The sequence below is a fragment of the Aulostomus chinensis genome, chromosome 7, assembly GCF_037954235.1.
Source record: "Aulostomus chinensis isolate RoL2024-O1b breed Wild chromosome 7, RoL_Achi_v1.0, whole genome shotgun sequence".
NCBI classification, from domain to species: Eukaryota; Metazoa; Chordata; class Actinopteri; order Syngnathiformes; family Aulostomidae; genus Aulostomus; species Aulostomus chinensis.
In genome coordinates, this window is record NC_141326.1 from 16968197 (window position 1) to 16988864 (window position 20668).

General features: G+C 42.5%; 3 protein-coding genes across 7 annotated transcripts; 2 read left to right on the plus strand and 1 right to left on the minus strand.

Annotated features, from left to right (window-relative positions):
* The first annotated feature begins 512 nt into the window (after positions 1–512).
* On the plus strand, positions 513–11037 carry LOC147258795 (inosine-5'-monophosphate dehydrogenase 1a-like). Its single transcript, XM_086208845.1, has 16 exons — positions 513–766; positions 2051–2149; positions 3056–3104; positions 4042–4143; positions 4237–4311; positions 4387–4593; positions 4695–4782; positions 4873–5072; positions 5167–5257; positions 5366–5461; positions 5597–5740; positions 5854–5995; positions 6169–6312; positions 6394–6477; positions 6748–6764; positions 6892–11037. Exons 1-16 carry the CDS (start codon positions 531–533, stop codon positions 6993–6995), a joined length of 1878 nt encoding a protein of 625 aa, XP_086064971.1. The 5' UTR covers positions 513–530; the 3' UTR covers positions 6996–11037.
* prrt4a (proline rich transmembrane protein 4a) lies at positions 7408–14625 on the minus strand. 2 transcript variants are annotated; one of them, XM_086208844.1, is made up of 4 exons: positions 14226–14625; positions 13165–14032; positions 10848–10907; positions 7408–9678 (listed from the first exon to the last, which is right to left on the minus strand). In XM_086208844.1, the coding sequence occupies exons 3-4, from the start codon at positions 10905–10907 to the stop codon at positions 8812–8814; spliced, it is 927 nt and encodes a 308-aa protein (XP_086064970.1). In that variant the 5' UTR covers positions 13165–14032; positions 14226–14625; the 3' UTR covers positions 7408–8811. The 2 variants fall into 2 exon arrangements, with proteins under 2 accessions (XP_086064970.1, XP_086064969.1); XM_086208843.1 differs by having other exon boundaries at positions 7408–10907.
* Positions 14626–16675: 2050 nt separating this feature from the next.
* LOC147258797 (transmembrane protein 53) lies at positions 16676–20431 on the plus strand. 4 transcript variants are annotated; one of them, XM_086207782.1, is made up of 4 exons: positions 16676–16893; positions 17266–17576; positions 18183–18429; positions 18595–20431. In XM_086207782.1, exons 1-4 carry the CDS (start codon positions 16701–16703, stop codon positions 18954–18956), a joined length of 1113 nt encoding a protein of 370 aa, XP_086063908.1. In that variant the 5' UTR covers positions 16676–16700; the 3' UTR covers positions 18957–20431. The 4 variants fall into 4 exon arrangements, with proteins under 4 accessions (XP_086063908.1, XP_086063911.1, XP_086063910.1 ...); XM_086207785.1 differs by having other exon boundaries at positions 16750–16936; XM_086207784.1 differs by having other exon boundaries at positions 16750–16914.
* The last annotated feature ends 237 nt before the right edge of the window (positions 20432–20668 follow it).

The window sequence follows — 20668 nt, forward strand, 5'->3', positions numbered from 1 at the left end:
TGTACCAAGACTTCATCAACAGGTGAACTTATGAAGCCTGCCCTGCTGCATAAAAGCCAAACTCTCAAGGATGAGCGCTGGAGTACAAACTCTGTTCAGGGCAGACGAGACTGTTTTAAGGGACTTTAACTGCTGTTGTTTTAAATTTTGAAAGATTTTTTGAGAAATCTCACCTGCAATAATACAGCTGCGTTACCTTAGCTTGTAAAACTTAGCCATTTTTGTTCAGCTGTTGCACCGGCGACTAAACAGATGGCAAGAGAGCTTCTTCCCTCGTCAGGTGTGTGTGAAAGGTGTTTGCGTGAACATGCACTCCAAGCATGGGCTGTTTATGAGTGCTTTTAATTAAACTGAATTTCTGTGAGCCTGCAGGGAGGTGCTGGGTTACTTAGAGTGTGAGGGTGTGACTTTGTGTGTATGATACAAGTAAGAGATCCTTGAGTGTGTGTGTGTGTGAGAGAGAGAGAGAGAGAGAGAGAGAGAGGTGGTGGTAGGGCCCTGTGGAGGTGGTAGCCCTGGATTTCCTAGAGATGGAAGGTCATGGTTATGACCGGTTTGGGGAGGGGGAGAGGGACAATTACCAGATCGACTACAGGAGGATTGTAGGAGACACGGAACCAGCAAGGCCTCGAATCTCAAACAGGGATGGAGAACAAGCCATCCCCTACGGAACCTTCGCCTACCCAACGCCACACGGACACGGGCACGAGACAGCAGCGCAACGATATAGCGCCACACGCATCCAAGCTGGATATGAACCTGAGAGGTTAGTCTCACACTCGGCGCATTCGCCAAAAGGTCATGACCTCACCACCCTTTTATGATAAGTAGAAGTGATGTCTGAAATCACATAATTCATAAACACTATTTCCAGCTGCAGCAAAGATGTTTTCACTTTCTCACTGAGTCGGCTGTGAGCGTTCACAAGCTTCTTGGGCAGCCAACCAAATCCTCTTACCTGGTGTACTTGCCGTCTTAAGTGTATAGAAGGAGTTTCCATTGACGAGGACGGATTCCTTTTGGTGGCGTTTCCTGTCTTGACGCCAACATGTGTAATAGGATCTGGCTACAGCTCGTTTGTAAGGCAAAGAGGTCAAAAGAAAGACACAGAGAGAAAGACTGAAAGTTATGTACAAGAGATAAATTGATCCACAAATGAATCGATAACTTTTCTGATGAACAGGAATTGCTCATGATTATGCTCCCTGCTTACAGTCAGCTCAAGTCGTGGATGTATTGTCTTCCTCTGACATTTGAAGAAAGATCTGTGATATGAATTATAATTATTACCTCCATTGTTGTTGTATCCAGTTATTAAAAAGTTCCTACTTGATTTTAACCAAGATTGGTGGCAATGTTGGCCACAGAAGAACTGACTACATTTTGAGGTCAGAGTAGCTAGAACACCATGTGGTGGTGAAAGGAAATTATGTGTTGTGTGTTGGATGTGCTCCTCCATGTGGGTCGTCCAGATCCCAGTCTCCCCATATGTCAAATTTGGTCAGAAACACATTAAGAGGTTGATGAGTTACTGTGAAGCCTGTGAATGTTCATGATGTCACTGTGGTGAGGCAACCATCTTTGATATTTTACCACATAACAGGAAGAGGTTTACACATGGTCTGATTTTTCTAAACATCACACATTTGAGGAGCATCTTGGTCTGAGGACGTCAATAAGCTGAATTTAGATCAAAGTGCCACCTAGTGGTAACGGGAAGTAAGTCTGAGAGAAGTTTATTTTACATGTAAAACGCACTGTGTTGTCCCTCTCCTACGATGAAACAGTCACTCCTTGGTGCATGGGGGTGTGCTCCCTGCTGTCATCACTGCTTGCAGCTCTAATTAGGGCCCCTGCACAAAGGAGCCAGGGGTCACAAGTTCACCTCGGCGGAGATGTGCTGGCTCTTGGTGCTTTCAAGATAACTGTTCTAAACTATGAGTTGTGACATGTATATTATTATATATTCGCGCATAGAAATTAAGACTAAATATTTTTGGCAGTACTTTCTCACACATTCTGGGTGCATGCGTGTGTGTTGTTACTTCAGCATGGCTGACTACTTGATCAGCGGAGGCACGGGTTATGTTCCAGAGGATGGATTAACAGCACAACAACTCTTCGCTATCGGTGATGGACTTACATACAAGTAAGGGCTGCACGATGAAAACGTTGCATTTCATTGACTCATTGCACAGGATTGCTCACACACTGACACACATGCATGTGCACACACAAGCACAGAGTTATGCAATATCTTCCATTAGATGTTTAATAATATCAGAGATGACACATCTGCTTGGGTTTTTTATGGGGGATTATTTTGAGTAATTCTGCTTTCAAGGATGATTCTGAGTGATAGCACAGACATTAAATGTGGTGTGTGTGTGTGTGTGTGTGTGTGTGTGTGTTTGTCTGTGTGTGTCTGTGTCTGTGTGTCTGTGTGTTTGTATGTGTGTGCATATAAGTGTTTGCTAATAGGTGTTGGTATAGTCTCTTAGTGGAGGCTATATGGAGGGTTTATCAGTGTCCGGAGGATAAATGCAGAACAATTCGACGGGTTAAAAGGCTGACAGATTATGTTCACTCAGTGTCAGCTAAGACTAAAAAAACTGCCGTCTTGTAGGGATGGATGTACTACTAAACTAACAATCACTAGCCACTTCAGTCATTGTACCCGTGCCATGTAATAAAATCTAACAGGCTAACATGAGTTCGCCTTTTAAGTTGCTCATAATTCCTCAGTTTTATACACAGTTTCTTCAATTTGATTGAAGCCATTCTTATTGAGATTCCAACTTCTGTATTTAGATTAAATGTTATACTTCTACCTTGTTTTTGAGTTTTTTCATTGTATTGACAGATGGTTCTAGTATTCGGATCCTCTCTGGTGGCTTAAATGTAAGACGTTCCTCTCAATATGGTGATGCACTGATGCACATCGCTACAAACTATAACCTTGTAGTTATTTAATATCTCTCAAAACCATTATTGTTCAAAGATCTTAGCTTGCAGTTCCTCTTACTTTGATTACATTCTCTGGTTCTCTTGGCAGTGACTTCTTGATCCTCCCTGGTTTCATCGATTTCACCTCTGACGAGGTGGTGAGTATTACCACACCGCCTGTGATGTCACAGACAACATGTCTGTTTTCTGCTGCGCTGTGTATTGTTGCATTTGTGATCTGCTTCATTTAGGAGACAGCAATTACCACTGCTGAGATCCCTCTCCAGCCGGATTTTTGTACGCTCGCATTAGTTATCGGATGAGGGAATAAAAGCACATTTTTTTAAAAAAATTCAAACCACTGTGTGTTAATTCAAGCAAGCGTGATGCTGCTATGTCCCTTATAGCAGGTTGCTTCACCACTGAGTTGTTTATTTGAGTTGCTTTGTTTTCATCTCTGCAAACTCTGCAGGGACATTTAATTAATTTCATGCCAAGGGTTATTGGTGGATAGCAGGTGTTCCAAATTGAGACACACACACATTTGTCATTTAATACTAAGCAGGTAGATTCAGCAAGCCAGACTCATATGCACTGGTACTGGCAGGAAAAAAAAAACTCCAATGTTTTGTTAACAAATGTGCTGTAGCTGCAGCATGGCAGAGATGCAACTTGTGAGCATGTCCAAGTATTTACAGGGTTGTATTGTATAACTCAATTTTTTTTAATTCTCCATGTGATAATTGTTGATAGTGTAGAAACTGACCACATTGAATGATCCAACTTGTTTAGAATTATGCAATAAATTATGATGTGGTCAGTAGATTATGACATTTAATAATATTGCAATGATATCATAATATTTCAACTCTGTATTAGTGTCATGAATGAAAGATTTACCAATGTAGTAACATTTGTGAACCAATAATTTAGATAATTTACACATACATTTTTCCACATAACTTCACCTCATTATATTAGTGACTGTTTCTTACATTATTATTAAAAAAAGATGAAAATTTTGTAATTGGAGCCAATAATGTAATAATATTCTTATATAACCTTCTATCATGTTGTAAATGTCCCCACGTGTAGGATCTAACCTCTGCACTGACGAGGAAGATAACACTGAAAACACCTCTCATCTCATCTCCTATGGATACAGTCACAGAGTCGTCCATGGCCATCGCCATGGCAGTGAGTAGAAGCACAACACAGATTCGCGTCATCACGCTCCACAGCTGAGTAATGTTTTTATTCTTTCTCCGCTCTTTGATTGGTTGACTTCAGTTGATGGGTGGGATTGGAATAATCCATCATAATTGTACAGCTGAGTTCCAGGCCAATGAAGTGCGGAAAGTCAAGGTAAGATGAAAATATCAACATCTGCGACCTTCTGTAGAGCCGTAACTGCTCAACACACTATGTTTTTATTGTCAGAAATTCGAGCAGGGCTTCATCACAGATCCTGTGGTGATGAGTCCCCGACACACAGTAGGTGATGTGTTCGAGGCCAAGATTCGACACGGTTTCTCTGGGATCCCAGTTACAGAGACCGGCAAGATGGGAAGCAAGCTAGTTGGCATAGTCACCTCCAGAGACATAGACTTTCTCTCTGAGAAGGACCATGATAGACCCCTGGAGGAGGTACATACATGCATATATGGGCTGACTAATCATTATCCTTACATAACATGTGTTACAAGTGCATGATGCATGTCACTGCATGTCCCCACTTTTTAATGCAGGCAATGACAAAAAGAGAGGATTTAGTTGTTGCTCCTGCTGGAGTCACACTGAAAGAGGCTAATGATATACTCCAACGAAGCAAAAAAGGTACATTTGTTAAGACACTATTTCGAAGGCAGAACCATCAACACTTGGAGCCAGACGCACAGCTCTTCACTCTTTCTTTTACACTCTCAGGTAAGCTTCCCATTGTGAATGACAGTGATGAGCTGGTAGCCATCATTGCTCGGACTGACTTAAAGAAGAACAGAGATTATCCTCTGGCTTCTAAGGACTCCCGTAAACAGCTGCTGTGTGGAGCTGCCATTGGTACAAGGGACGACGACAAATACCGACTGGACCTCCTCATGCAGGCTGGGGTGGATGTGGTCGTCCTGGTGGGTGATTTCACTCAGTAAAGCCATCATACTCTAGGAATGGATGGAAACTTCTCTTCATATTTTCATACTTGTTGGTTTATATTAATTGCAGGACTCCTCTCAGGGAAACTCGGTGTATCAGATCAACATGATAAACTACATCAAGCAGAAATATCCTGAACTTCAGGTGGTTGGAGGAAACGGTAAGTTCACCTCCCTTTGCAGTTATTTCCTGCAGATTTAAACGGAAACGTCCCCTTTAATATTTCCCTGCTCATGCAGCTCTTTTCTACATCTTTGTCTCCCTCTAGTGGTGACAGCAGCTCAGGCTAAAAACCTCATTGATGCTGGGGTGGATGCCCTCCGGGTGGGCATGGGCTGTGGCTCTATCTGTATCACGCAGGAAGGTAGATTATATGGGGATCAAAGAGCCCTTGGAACTCTTTCTTTAAATTCATGTGTGTTAGCACTAAGATCGTGCATTAAAGAAGGTAAAGAAAAGCATTGCAATGGACTGAAAAGGAATTTGATCTACTCCTCAGTCATGGCATGCGGACGACCCCAAGGTACATCTGTGTACAAGGTTGCAGAGTACGCCCGACGTTTTGGAGTGCCAGTTATCGCTGATGGAGGCATTCAGACTGTCGGACATGTGGTGAAAGCGTTAGCCCTTGGAGCATCTACAGGTACGAGTGGTTGCAAGGTTTTGATTTTACAGCTGTAATGAGCTGCTTTTTCAAAGTGAAGTCATGTGTTTCCTTACCTGTTTCTTTAATTTCTTTTTTTAACATCCTCTCAGTGATGATGGGGTCTTTACTCGCTGCAACCACTGAGGCTCCGGGAGAGTATTTCTTTTCAGACGGAGTTCGTTTGAAAAAGTATAGAGGAATGGGCTCCTTGGATGCCATGGAGAAAAACAACAGTCAGAAACGCTATTTCAGGTGGTGCTAACACAGAATTACTAAATTAAAAAGTTACTTTGGAGAAATTTACAGCATTCTTACATTCAGCTCTTACACTGTGTGTGTGTGTGTGTGTGTGTGTGTGTGTGTGTGTGTGTGTGTGTGTGTGTACTTGCTTACGCGTGGGCTTGTGTGTGTATGTGTGTGTCCAGTGAGGGAGATAAAGTGAAGGTGGCTCAAGGTGTATCAGGATCAGTACAAGATAAAGGCTCCATCCATAAGTTTGTTCCTTACCTCATTGCTGGTATCCAACATGGCTGTCAGGATATAGGAGCCAAGAGTTTGTGCATTTTACGGTAACAATATTTGCGTATATGTGTTTCTTTTAAGACTGTATTGTGGGTTCTATGAGTTTCACTTTGTTTTTTTTGTCTCAGGTCAATGATGTACTCTGGAGAACTTAAGTTTGAGAAGAGAACCATGTCTGCTCAGATGGAAGGAGGAGTTCATGGGCTTCATTCGTAAGTCTGAAAATTCCTTTCTTCTTCAACTTCCTCCTTTATCTTGTCTCTTATTCATGCTTTTTTTTTTTAGTTGTAGGTATGATTTGGTGGCAGAGGTATTTTGGTGGTCTGGTATCTCTCAGGCTCTGCTGAGTGTTTAGTTCCTCCTGTATTCAGTTGCCTTGTCTATTTTAAGACATCTTTGACTGTCAAATGGAATGCCATTTTGTCTGGCAGGCAGCATCAAATTGTCTTTTCTCTTCCTTTTTCTTACTCATGCTATCTTAGATATTCTTTTGTACCATGTAAGTACATACATGTACTCTATCTTATAGAATTCCATATAATCAATTCATCTTCGTCCAAGATTGGAAAGAATAAATTACAACCTCATTGAAAATCCTCAATTTTGTTTTCCTCTTCCATCTCCAGTTACGAGAAGCGGCTTTACTGAGGCAGGAGGAAGAGGAGGCCCTCGATCTGGACCCAACGTCCCCACCCCAACAACGTTGAGCAGATGCAGTGGGCGCATGTGATCAAACTACAAAGCTGTTATCGGTGTACATCTACTCTTTAGATATCTTACACTGCTGTCATACGTCCTCTTATCCCTTCAAGGACAGACTACGCAGCACACTTTGAGAGTTAAGTTGAAATGATGTCCTAAGGTGGCAGGATGCATTTATAGGTGTGTCTGTTTTTGTCGGGGGTAATGTCGTTAACTCTTCTGCTGATCCGTTTTAACACGAAAACACAACATCCGGGAGAAGCTCGCCATCACTGACCTCACGGGAGGTCCACAGTGCATCTCTGTTAGCTGATATAGAAGCGGAGGTACGGCCCAGTCTTCAGGGCTCATTTGAGATCTTGTACTATATATATTTTTGGAACTGAATCTCACAGACAGATAATATCATTAATGGGGAAAAAAAGGGAAAAGCACAGGGTTTTTAAACATTTTATTCATCCATTAGCAACATTATCACTTTAAGACAACGTCTGTCTGCTGATGTTGACAGAATTATCTTTCATGGCGTGCGACCGTGACTTACCGAGCCGGGGGTAAACATGTAGCTTATGGTACATTTCTGTTCTCATTAGCTTCTCACTGCACTGGTTAGTTTTTGCTTCAACTTTTTCTTCGACTGTTAAATAATCTTCTGCTCTCACTCAGTTGTATATTCTCATCAGCTACTCAGTTTCATCTTTAATTTATATGTATAAATACGGAACTAGCAGCGCCATGAAGGAGGTATTGTGTGTGATCGCTGGAATATACATGTTTCATCTTATGTAAACAAAATGTTTAATGAATAATACAAGAAAATATCAACCTCAGTTTAAGTATCTTTTTAAGGTTTTACAATGAACTGCTTTTTGGTAAAAATATCACATCATACATGAGTCCAGCTTGCCTTGATACATATTTTTGATCCTCCATAGTTTGGATTTACAAAGTAACTTTATTGACAACATTTTGTAGACTGTACATAATACATAAACAGTCATATGTAAACTTTCAAAGCTCAAACTTTAGGAAAGGCAAATCAAATTTATTCGGAGCAGACTGAACTATTTGAAACATTTAATTTTATTATTTAAGATAAATTGTTAGTTTTAAAAGAATTTTCTTCAAGGAACTTTGGTATTACATATTTGTATTTTCTGCACTACCTTATATTTTGTGTTAGACATGTTAAACCAATGAATCTCGGGGTGACTCATGAGTTGGCCTCGATAATGACGCCACACTTGATGACATGCGTCCGACCCTGTCAGCATCTTCATGGTCAGTCAGGTGTCACGTGTCATGGAGAATATGCTTCAGCATATCGTATATGTAATTCTTAGCACCAACCAATTAGATTGTAACCATATTAATTTTACTCAATATGGAGTGTAACAGCAGGGAAAAATCAAGGAATCCTATTAAGTATATATTCTTTTAGCACGTCTCACTTTATCATGACTTATTACACATGGATATCATAAAACAAAACATTGTGATCTGTTGAATTTCTCTTTGCAGGATAAAACATATAACAAGTGCAATGCATAATTAATAGAAATACTCATACTTATTAATTGAATTTGCACTATTAGCAACGGATCCTTGACATTTATAAATATCTAGTAAAATTGAATCACAAGCCTCCATCGTATCACAGAATCTAACAGTATGATGAAAGTGATCTAGTAAATCACTTTTTTAATATAAAATGTACAGTCTGCGTCACTTCAGAGTATTTAAAGAAAATAAGTTAAAATTTACATATTATATCAATACTGCCCATTCCCCTACATTTCTCCAGGTAATTATTTTCATTTTTACAGCTGCTGCCTGATACCTTCCTACAGTTCAATGGTGTCGCTACAAACACTCAAAGCATCAATTTGTCTGCACACATTGACAAACTCTGCCTGTACAGCCAGATCCCATTCCAGCTGTTTGCTCTCACTCAGGTGTTTCGTCCCTCCCAGTCGGCCAGATCCCTGGCTGTCTCGAGAGGCTACGCTCAAGGTTCGGTAACGTCTGTGATAAGACAAGCGGGGGATTGCATGTGGAAGGCTACTCTGAGCAAAGTTTTGCCCTCTATTGGCCCAGGAGTGTGATCGCAGCTTTCCTGCCTCCTTTGGTTTATTACATAGACCCAAAGTTGAGCCAGAGACACTCCCTTTCCAATCCAACTGCTCTGGGGACCTTGGTGGTTTGTTCTGAGATTTCAAAGACCCACAAGGCTTGGAAGGTCTTGAACTGGACAGGGCGTTGTTCTCTTGATCTATGTCTCCACAGGAAGAGGTTCGGTATAGGGAGTTCTCCAAGGGCTTAGGCCCTTGCTTTGATGTACCTTGGTGAGGAGAGCTCAAAGAATGGCTGGAGGAATGAAACTGTCTTGGAAAACCAAATATACTGTGAGAGAACAGAGACTCACTGAACAGAGCCTGGTCAATGCTACGGGACAAGTCTATGGGAGATGGAGGACGCAGGTCAACTGTAGAGTCCACCTCCAGACCTAGGCTTATCAGTGAGGGTAGCTGAGACTCATTCTTAGGCTTGTGCAGTTTGCTTGGAGATGTAGGTAGAGGTAGCAGTGCAGTCTGGATTTGTGGGACACAGCCAAGCTCATTTCCAGGAGGATCCACCACTGAGCAAAGAGGAAGAGCCTCTGACTGTCCCTTGGTGATGACATCACACACCACCAGCTTTCCCTGTTTTCCCTGTGACCAGGAGTCATGAGAAGAGAGGACAGGAGAATTAACACCACCCTGAGAGGGAAGGGGGAGGCCGCGGGAAGGGGAGCTGCAGGATAGGCGGGACCAGGATCCTGGTCGGGGATGAGTTACGGTCTTGATGGACTTGCGGTGACAGCATAGAGGATGTGTGCCAATGAGAGACAAACCCAGACACACTCCAACCTCACAGAGCCTGCAGCCAATCTGGTAGCCCCACCAGGGCCAGGGCAGGAATCCAGAACCATCAACCCCACCCAAACCAAGTGCATGTAAGATTCCATATAGCTGCAGACCTCCACATCCTAGCAAACACAATGATGCCCCTAATCCAGCACCTGCAGCCCTACCCCAGTCTTCCACTTTGGCAAAGGGGCAACTTGAGGTTTGCTTGATCTCTGGAGATCCTCCATTCTCTCCATTGTCATTGAGCCTATAGATGTGCTTTGTATCAACTTGTACTAAACAGTAAAATATTATATAATTGAATGATAGAAACACTGTTAGGCATACAAACACACCTTGAGGAAGTAGAAGAATCATGATGGGTAGGCTGTGGAAGAGCTGGAGCATGCCAACACAAGCTAGGGAAATTCCAAAATGCAACAGGGACAGACACACAAGTAAGCAAGGTTTGGGCAAAGCAGAGAATGAAGTGGACTTTGCAATTGGAAGTGACACCCGCTTTCGTGAGTGCAAGGAGAGGAGTAGGAAAGACAGTGAGAACGCTGAGATCAAACAGGGGAAGGGCAGTTGAGATAAGAGCAGGGACGCCAGCGGGGGAAGACGGTCTTGGTGACTGTAGGCATCATACAGCAAAGAAAAAGCTTGAATTCCTTCAAATCCAAGGAGGAACAAATGTAGTAGAGTGAAATAGGGGCTTCCTGGAGGACATCGTAGGGGCAGACCTAACAAGCAGACCGCAGAAATTAGGCCAAATACAGTAAAGACAGATCCCAGGCCATAGATGTGGGCTTCCCAAGCAAACCCCCATGTTGCAAGGGCAGAGTTCCAGTCTGAATAAAGAGGGATGAAAAGGGCAGTGCTGAGAGCCAGAGAGGGACGCAAAACATCATTCGGTGTGAAATCATCCGGATAAATGGGAGTCCAGGTATGGTTTGAAGTTTTACATGGTGTGGCTGATGTGTGGATATTACCATCCAGCAGGGGAGTGCCGCTGGTCTTTGTGACTCGCTGGTCATACTCCTTTGAATCATCTGCCAAAAACATGCAATAAATAGGAAGATGGATTAAAAATTATCACTATGTATGTACGTATGTATATATATGTATACACACACACACACACACACACACACACACACACACACCATGTATGTATATTTCATTTTCACTTGGGAGTCAATTAGCAGGTAATTGTGGCACTACATTGCCCATGAAAAATAATACAACAACCAAAGCACAGTTTATCTACAATATTAAATGTCTTAAAAGAGAACGTGTGAGAATCTTGAGGTCATGTGAATAACTAATGATCAGGGAGAGAATCGAGGCACAGCACATTAGTACGTGGATCATATCATGCAGGATCTGCCTGAAGACATCTGTCAAGGTCTCTCCTCCTCAAACTAAACAACACTGCAACAAGCAGTCAGTCAGTGGGCTAAAATTAGCGTCCTGGGGTACGTGTATAACATCTTCAACCCCAGCATAGAATGGAAACATCTTCCTTTTTTAAACTGTAGTAGTGGTAAAACCTGTGCTGGGATGTGTGCATTGCAACAACCCTGACAGTCTATTTCTCCAGAAAAGGTGCAACAGATGGATGCATTTTTTGACAACATACTACAGCTGAAAAATGGAGGTGATTTCCTGAACTACAGCCTGAAGCCTGCAGTTTGCGGTAACCAGTGGAATGCAGATGATCTGTTGAGCACCATATTTTGTACAACACACCCTCTACTGGCCAGCTAGAGCAACAACAAGGACAGTGGGTCTGTTGCAGACAAGAGGATATTTCTTCTCTTATTTCTGTAATTTGCCTCCAGATTCCTCTCTCGGTGTCGATGCTTTCACTGGTCTCTTTCTTTAACTGCATCAGGTCAGAACTTTCTCTGGAACTCCATGAACAACCCAGGGGTCCAACATCTCAATAAAATGCCTCAGCCATGCGCCTTGAACGAGCAATCAGCCCATGTTTCATTTTCTCAAGCTGAGATGCAGAGAATGTGCCCTGCATATAGATGAAAATGGATTGGCTGCTTGTTCAGGTCAGTTTTGGTGCTGGATAGCAAGAAGGTTAGCTAATAGCAGCACAGCAGGCAGAATATCCTTAATACCTGAGAAGCAGCTAAACAGCACTGTGACACAGAAGCAATTTCACATCCAAGTGGCTTGTTAAAACATGAGTGAGGATCAAGTTCAGCAAGGCGACATGTACATACACTGAAGAGAGACTGCAGAGGGTCTTTTTTGAGGCAGCACCTTCTCGCGGGGCAACTAAAGACCCTATACAGTCTGTCTTCAACTGTGTCTTTAGGGGTTGACAGAGGTTTTGAGAGGATGTCTTCAGGTCTGACTTGCAAGGGGACAACCTGCATCATGAAGTGTTGACCCGAGTCGAACAACTGAAAGAGAACTACTGTATCTGAGGTTAATCCATTATAAAACAGAACAGGCTTGTCGCTGGGAATCTCTAACTGGGTCACAGAGAGAGTGGGAGCAAAGGCAAGTAATGTGTGTACATTTAAGTGTGTGTGTGTGTGTGTGTGTGTGTGTGTGTGTGTGTGTGTGTGTGTGTGTGTGATACCAATGTGTATTGGTTAGCCAGTATTGACTTCACTGCTGCTCCCATTTCATGTGGCTATAATTAAACATGGTCAAGGCTTGTTAAACTATTGTCATTGCATTTTGGCAAGAATCATCATTGATGTTCAACTTTCACATCTGAATGTGATGTGTAACCCATAAATAATAAAAGAAGCTGCTTTTCTGAGTGAATAATGTGAGCTGGGTGGAATCTACTGGTTATAAATGGACTGTGTCCTATTTCTGGTCTTTCATTGGTAATAAAGTCACTTTAACTAGAGCCAAACAAAAAGGGAAGCCAACCTCAAAGCATAAAATTATGTTAATTCCTCCATACCCCCAAGCTTGTGTACACATTAAACACCTTGACAAGTGAGTGTCATGTGCATCAGATTTTTGTTGCAGAGTAATGATACACACAGGGAGAAGAGATGAATGTTGATTTCTTGGAGCACATCCAGGGTAGAAAGATAGAGAGAGCAACAGTTGGTGAAAATGACACCTCAGGGTCTGTGGTGATAGAATCACTCAGATGAATGTAAACCCAATGTGTCTACAGGCAGAAACAAAATAACGTCCTTCCTTTCACAGTTATCAAAAGAGATGAATGCTATGTTAGTCAGGTGATTGCTGTCAGGTTGATTCAAATTTGACATTTTCTGCTTATGAGTCAGATTTAATTCAAAGAAAATGAAAAAGATGTACCTTTTTCTGTCTCCATGGTATCTTCTGCCTTCAAGATGCCATCATCCAACTCATGCCCAGCCTCTTCCACCGGGAGGGTCTGCTGTATTTCTCCTTGTGTGGTAACATTGAGAGCCGTAGTCCAGCTATCAGTGGCTACCGGTGGGGGATTGAGCTCAGGGCTGGGCCTGGGTTCAGTAGATGGAACTGGGGAAGGGTCTTGGCTTGGTCTGCCGGATGGAGATGATCCTGATAGAAATAATGGGAAATATCTGTCTGGTGTTGCATTCTGCCTAGCTGGGAAAGTGGGCTCACCCTCCTCCGTCTGTGCGGGATGTGACTTAGATCCGTTTATGTTCAAGGTAGTGGTCTCAGCTGACTCAAATGTTGGTTCCTGGAAATGTTTTAGAGGTGCTTTTTCTGGTAGGGTACTATCAGTTGTAGTACCCTCTGTTGGTCTGGCAGTGGTAAATCCCTTCTCATGATGATAGAAAAGCGATGTCTCTGAGCTCTCCTGGAAATCAATATATTCACCAAGAACTCCCTGTCTATCCACTTCCTCCGATGATGATAAGGGCCCGGAGAGACCCGGGGAGTCAATACTGTCACGCAAAAACATGACCTTTCCATGCGCTAAACCAGACTCATGAGGGCTTTCAGAGGGTGGCTGCTGTACCACCGTGCCACCATCTGACTGTTGAGTTTTCTTGAGAGTTTCTCCGGTTAAGACTGTGACACGAAATAAGAGAGGCCACCAGAGGGGGAGGAGGAGATTCCAAAGAGAGAGCATGGTGATGGTTTGTAAACTTCACCACATGTCTCGAGGGATACCGTCCAATCACATGTTTGACTGATGTGAAATGTCAAGGTGATCTTGTCCTCAACACACCTGTAAGAAAAAAGAGAGCAATCTCATTCGAGACATAACCATTGAATTGCTGTGTATTTACAGGAATATCTGCAGGATGCCTGCATTTGCTAGCAAAAAACAAAACAAAACAAAACAGAGATCTGTTTGTGACAGCAGCACACAGAGAGACAGGCGTCCACTATTGCTTGATTTCTGTGTTCGGTGTTCTTACCTCATCAGTAGCCCACTCTACTGCCGACTCTTTAAACATACATGTCGCACTGTGCTGCTGCATGCCTGCAGTCTCTCTGCGAAGCGCTCGGTGTCCTTTCATACTCAATGTTGTATGCCCCCTCTTCTCTCCATCAGACAGTCGACACATGGGATAGACCCCACCTCCTGCAGACAACCCCCACCGTCCCACACGGTGCCGCTGCTCAGATCTGACAGCGAGTTTGCCTGTTTGCACGACCCCATTCTCCTGAATCAGACATCATCCACACACGCTGGGATTGAGCTATTTTGTTGTGGAATAGGAACTGCACTGCTGTCTCGATTCCCCAGATCAGAAACCTCTGCTGTGCTTATGTAATATTTGTATGCGTGTCAAGAGAAAAGAGGAGAAAGGAAAGCATGTTATGTCCAACAGGCAGGCGATAACCTACAATGAACTAACCAGTGCAGATCAATATGTGGTATTGAGTGTAATTGACAACTGAGGTTGTGCCTGTCCTCTTAAAGTAGCCAGCGCACCAACAGCTCAGTGTGAACACAAGATTATTTAAAGCAGGATTTCTCTTTGAAATGTTGTGCATAATGCATGACAGCGTGAGATCTGATGTTACACTCGTTAATGTGACCTTGTTGCCACGTCAACGGCTCCAGAGTTTTACAGTGATTCGGATGTCTCCCTTTCATTTTTTTTTTTGTCACACTTTCTCGTGGGTGCTTTTATCCAGTGGGGAAAATCCAGTAGCCTCATGGCCTAATTTGATTCCCCTAGACGATCTTGAAATAGACACTGATCTACATACCTTTGGCTGCTAATTTCAAGCCAAGTCACAATTATCTTTTTCCTCTCCGTCATGCCAATATAAAGATGAGAATGTATTGACTCTCCACTGACCATTACTAAATTAGCAAATGTGATTTACCAAGCTAGCATTATTTTCACACGGATATTCTGCCTAATGCACATTGATTCTCCCTCCGTCCAAAACAATGGCATAAATTGATTATTTATGCATCAAATTGAGCCGCACGCATATCTGCCAAAAATATTTCCAACATTAAAATGACAGAGAGAGACTAAAGGCTGTTTCTGCACGCCAATAATAAGATTGGCTGTGACAGCAGATAAACAGCCAATAATGAAGAGAAATCTTCATCAACCTTGTCTTCAATTTCATCTCTGTTGGCAAAACAAGTCTTCGTTCACATGAACACAGATATAAATCAGTCATCAGTGAAGACAGGAACTTCCCGGACATGTGATTGATCCGTTGTCTGATGAGGACACAGGAAAGCATCAACCCAGCCGTGAGTAAGGGGACTGGGAGGGAACAATGGCAGGCCAAACATATGAGCTCAGTGAGGGACATGGCCAAATTATTGCCGCCTCACACTTGCTATACAGTAACTGGGTTCTGTTTAGACAAGTCATCCTCCAACTACACACAGTCAGCAGGGACGGGAGGTCCAGCTGAGAATGTAGACAGTCAGGACAAGACAGAAACTAAGCTGCACGAGCACAGAGAAGGATGACAATGTTGTTCGACAAAGGATGAAATTACAGCGACATGAACACTACGAAGCGTGCATTTGACAACCTGACTTTTACCGTCATCATTGGTCTTCCTTGCTGGACCTTGAAATATAAACCCTGATAAGGTCTGGTAATTCAGTTTCAAAGTCCTTGTCTCACCTTTGGCAACATAATTTTAATTTCTAAGCAACCATCTTTCCATTTCCATAGTTCCTGTGTTGATTTCACTGTTGTTTGCTAGACCACACATTTTTCATGAAATTCAAAACTGAAACAGTTCATTTCTGATGGTTGGAAAACAGAAAAAAAAACAATAAAATTCACCCAAAATGTCAAGCATACATATTTTAAACCAAATCACATAAATTCATGCAGTTTGACGGGATGTCCTTTGATAACTAACATTCATCCTGCACAAACCATCACTCTGCCACCTTGAAAAGACAATTTATTATTTGGGATCCTATGTATATAAACAGGATTTAAAAAAAAATCATATTCAATTGTTCATTTATTACATCTCATGAACCAAATCAAACCTTATGGTGGGACAAATTTAGTCCCTGAACCCCAATGAGTGCAGCCCTGGTTTAAACTGTACCATTTGTTATAATTTCGTCATCTAAGGGTTAGACTGCTTTGTCACATCCTACATTTTGGAATTTTTTGTTTTTGTATGACAGATATGTAACAAAAGAAACAACTAGCGGATCTGAATAGCTTCTACACAAACATTAGGTTTACGTTACACAGCAGAACCACTATACTGACATTTAATCCTAATTTCATGAGGCTGGGGCTGTGTGACCGCCCGCACCCAGACATTACATGAAATGTTTACGCCTCTTTGTACTTTATTTGCGTAAATCCAACTGGTGATACAGGTTAAACTGGTAGTCCAAGTTTCCTGGTCATTGTCATATCCTAAAGAGGGCAGTAGAGATGCCCACGACAGTCCGGAGAAGACAGCAGAACTCATCAGATGCAAAGGAAGTGAGACGTACTGCCACAACCGGGGACTCGGTGTCCACATGCGTTCTTGCCCCCTACTCGCTAACCTTTAGACCTTCGGGGGGAGACGCTCACTCATTCATCGGTCCGCCCACGCTGCCAGCTGGAACACAGCTCCGAGCCGGTCTGGAACCAAGCTAACGCGGTAGCATAGCACCGTTTTGACTGTATGTAGACGTAAATTTAGTTTAGCTAGTTTCATTACTTTTGTCAAACTACTGCGACGCTTGTTGGTTGGCTATTCCTCTCTCTCCATATCTTTTACATCTAAAAGGATAACTGTAATGTGTAGGTTATGGCAAGTTAACAGCTGTAAATGTACCAAATGTCATAGAAGAAAATTGGTCATAAATGATGTTGTTAGCTAACATCTACTTTAAAGCCACCGGGCTAACACCAGCATTCGCGAGCTCCGAAAGCATGTTCCTAGCGTCCTCCCCTCCTTTGAAATGCTCTATAATGCCATTTATTTATTTATATATTTATTTCCCTGCAGACAGAGGAAGCTTCCGACAGCCTGAACCCGGCGTCATTTCAACTTTTACCCACTGGGAAGCCCCGGGAGCAGCGATGCTAGGCAGGACATCCTTGAGTCGAGGCTTTACTTGTCACCGTCTCAGCAAAAACGTCACCTACTACAACAACGAGCTCGCATCTCCTAAACCAGGATGTCAGGTCAAAACCTCTGAAGATCATAAACCTCTCACACTCATACTGCCATGGCTGGGATCGCGTCCTCAAGCTGTAGCCAAATATTGTGAGATCTACCTCCGCACAGGCTTCGACGTCCTTGTGGTAGAGAGTGAGGTAGGGTGACCTCTCTTTACCTGACTGTGTCCTTGTCAATGATGAGATATTTTGTTCTGTTTTTCATATATTTGTGTGTAGACATTTGTCTTTTTTTTCTTCTTCTTAGGGATTCTGGGTTTCAGTTATTCAAATTCACAGAAGCTTAGAATCAATATATAGAGTTACTTATTAACCGGCTTTATTAATGAGTGAAGCAACCACGGATTATTTGGAATACTGAACTAAATAACCTACATGTTTGTATTCCTCGTATCGTCTCAACTTTAGAAATTAGCCATGCACAATATCCCTGTCAAAAGTCTTCTGTTTACCACAAATAAGATGTAAAACACCATTAGTGGTTCATTTAAGATCGCATCAGATGGAGGATGCATAACAGTTGAGGAGGAGACAAACGAAACCGTGGGAACTGTTGCTCAAGGGACAGGTACTTCTGTCTATGTGTGTTGGCCCTGCGATGGACTGGTGACCTGTCCTCTCGCCTGAAGGCTGCTAGGATAGGCTCCAGCCCCCCCCCCCCCCCCGCGACCCTTAACAGGATAAGCAGTAGAAAATGGATGGATGACCGAAATGAACTTCTTCTTTCTGTCTGGTTTCTACTAGGTGACAGATTTCCTGTGGCCTCGTTGGGGTTTGGAACGGGGGAGGAGGTTGTTAGACTTGCTCCACAGTGAGCGCTTTGTGTCCCGGCCGCTACTTGTCCACGCTTTCTCCATTGGTGGCTACACGTTCTCTCAGTTGCTGGTACATGTGTCCCAGGACAAAGAGAAATACCAGGAACTCACTAGGAGGATCAAAGGCCAGGTCTTTGATAGCTTGGTGGTGGGCTCTCTGGAAACCATGGCCACAGGTCAGTTTAGCATGAACCTGGTGTTCAGTTTTTATTCACGAATATCCATGATCACACTTTTATTTTCAGGAGTTTTGTATTTATATCAGTGAAATTCTATATCTGTGAATAGGAATGTATTTTTTAAAAGTGGTTTAAGGTCTTTTCTGTCCTTTCTTCCCCCAGGAGTTGGTAAGACTGTATTTCCTCGTTGGGAGACTCTGGTGAAACAAGTTAGCCTGATGTACTTTAACACATTCAAAAGCCAAACAGTGGACTACTATGAGAAGGGCATCGATGCCTTTTACAACAGTCCCATCACCTCCCCTGCGCTGTTCTTCTATTGTGAGAACGATCCGCTGAGCAATGCACGCGCTTTGGAGGAAGTGATAGAATTCTGGCAGAAGCGTGAGATCAACCTAACAACAAAGAAGTGGGAGGAATCAACACATGCAGGTCACCTAAAGAGGCACCCGCAAGATTATCTGTCCACTCTAGACACGTTCCTCCACTCACTCCACATCAACCCTCTAAAGGCCAAGATGTGAAATGGTCTGAGTCAGTGACGTTACAACTTGAGTTCTTTCCTGCATATAACTGGAAACATTCTATGCCCTGTGTTGCTTTACAGTAGCAACAGTAACTAACTTGGTAAAAGTGTATTAATTTATTGTGCAGTAAATATTTATGTGGGTGGAGTGATGTTACAGCCTGCTGGCGATCTGTCCAGTTGAAGTGGTTCACAATGGGACACGCTTGCCATACTTGAATCACAATCCAAAAAAACTGGGAAAACGTTGGCGCTGTCGAGCGTCCACGTCGATCTTCTAAATTCCTGAAATAAGGTCCGTGGTTCACAAGCTCAAGATACTAGATCATTCTGTTATAACGCAAAAAAAACCCGTCAGTAAAACCTTAACTTGTAAATTTGGAGGCGTTTAAGTGACTGAAAAATGGCAGTTGAATACGTCATCGCTTCTACCACGGATAATTTAAAATGTAAATACTGGATGAAGCACAATAAATGTTATATACATTAGATATAGACAAGTGAATTCTTATTTTATAACCAAATAATATAAAAAGCCAGCACATGAATGTACTTTTGCAGAAACAGATCAAATTTGAAATCATTTTAATCCTCTACGCATTTTATTTTGCCCCAAGCCCTCATTTCCGATGCAGATTCATGGAGAAGGCTTAACACTTGTAAACACCAGGCTCGTCAGTGGGGCAGGATTTGTTACCGGTTTCTCCGTCTCCATCTGTGTTGAGTGCAGTTGCTCGTCAGTTGTGTGTTCAAAGAATTTTTCTGCTAAAATTTTTTGCAGTTTGCTCGGTTCTACTGCTGGCATCACCGACGTTATCACAGCCTCAGTGTGTCCATACTGGCTTGTAACTCCAGCATCTGGATTGGCGCTTCTTATCTAGTTTAACGGTCTATCTTGTACCAATTTAAAAAGGCTGTTCTGTGTCGCATTGTTTCTGTCATTTTAGATACCCACATTTCAACTTTGAAACAAACCTGCCTCAGAAGTCTGCAGTTTGTTTGTTTTTTTCTTTTATCTACACAGTTGCCAAAGCTGCATAAACCAAAGAAGCTCCATGAATCATTTTCATACATTTTGCATCACAAACAAATGTGCCTTAATATTTCATCTTGCGTGTATCTCGTCTTGGCCCCTGAAATTCCCAGAAATCCTTTTACTAAGGAATTAGTAACAGGCAGTTAAACTAATTTATTGAGTAATTCTTGATCACAAGAAGAAAAAAAAGTTGAGCTGTTTCAGGGCAAACACTTGGACAGGTTGAATATGAAAGGTGTCAGGAGCATCGAACAGACAGAAGTGATGCCCGAGGGGTTACTTGCTACAACATCCAGGGTTTCGAACGTTTCCATGTTCCTGCTCCTTCACAATAACGTCTCATCACAGAAGGATTTTGTACACAGGTGTTGCCTCTGATGACCTATTTTCACTGTGTACATTCTTTTGCTGTAGCAAAAAACAAACAAACAAACAAAAAGAAGGGTGTCCAGAAGCCATTATTGTGCACTTCCCTCTGTTTCTTCCTGATAAACACGGGTTCACATTCACTCAAAATACTTTAGGAACTATTCACTCTTTCCAAATGGGAATATCCACCTCGGTGGCGTTGAACATCAACAATATACGGTACGATGCATGGCAGGAATCCATACGTTCTTTGAAGAGTTTCTTTATTAATGCCTATTACTTGTATATCTTTGGTTTCTTGGGTG

What these genes read in the sequence shown, in the direction of transcription:
- LOC147258795 (XM_086208845.1), top strand. Translation starts at nt 531, where the DNA reads ATGGAAGGTCATGGTTATGACCGGTTTGGGGAGGGGGAGAGGGACAAT. An exon ending in TATCTGTATCACGCAGGAAG is followed by an intron (nt 5,462 to 5,596) that starts GTAGATTATATG and finishes TCTACTCCTCAG; the next exon opens with TCATGGCATGCGGACGACCC. An exon ending in AAGAGTTTGTGCATTTTACG is followed by an intron (nt 6,313 to 6,393) that starts GTAACAATATTT and finishes TTTTTGTCTCAG; the next exon opens with GTCAATGATGTACTCTGGAG.
- prrt4a (XM_086208843.1), bottom strand. Translation starts at nt 13,933, where the DNA reads ATGCTCTCTCTTTGGAATCTCCTCCTCCCCCTCTGGTGGCCTCTCTTA. An exon ending in TACCATGGAGACAGAAAAAG is followed by an intron (nt 10,908 to 13,164) that starts GTACATCTTTTT and finishes TGTTTTTGGCAG; the next exon opens with ATGATTCAAAGGAGTATGAC.
- LOC147258797 (XM_086207782.1), top strand. Translation starts at nt 16,701, where the DNA reads ATGCCCACGACAGTCCGGAGAAGACAGCAGAACTCATCAGATGCAAAG. An exon ending in TGGAACACAGCTCCGAGCCG is followed by an intron (nt 16,894 to 17,265) that starts GTCTGGAACCAA and finishes ATTTCCCTGCAG; the next exon opens with ACAGAGGAAGCTTCCGACAG. An exon ending in TCCTTGTGGTAGAGAGTGAG is followed by an intron (nt 17,577 to 18,182) that starts GTAGGGTGACCT and finishes GGTTTCTACTAG; the next exon opens with GTGACAGATTTCCTGTGGCC.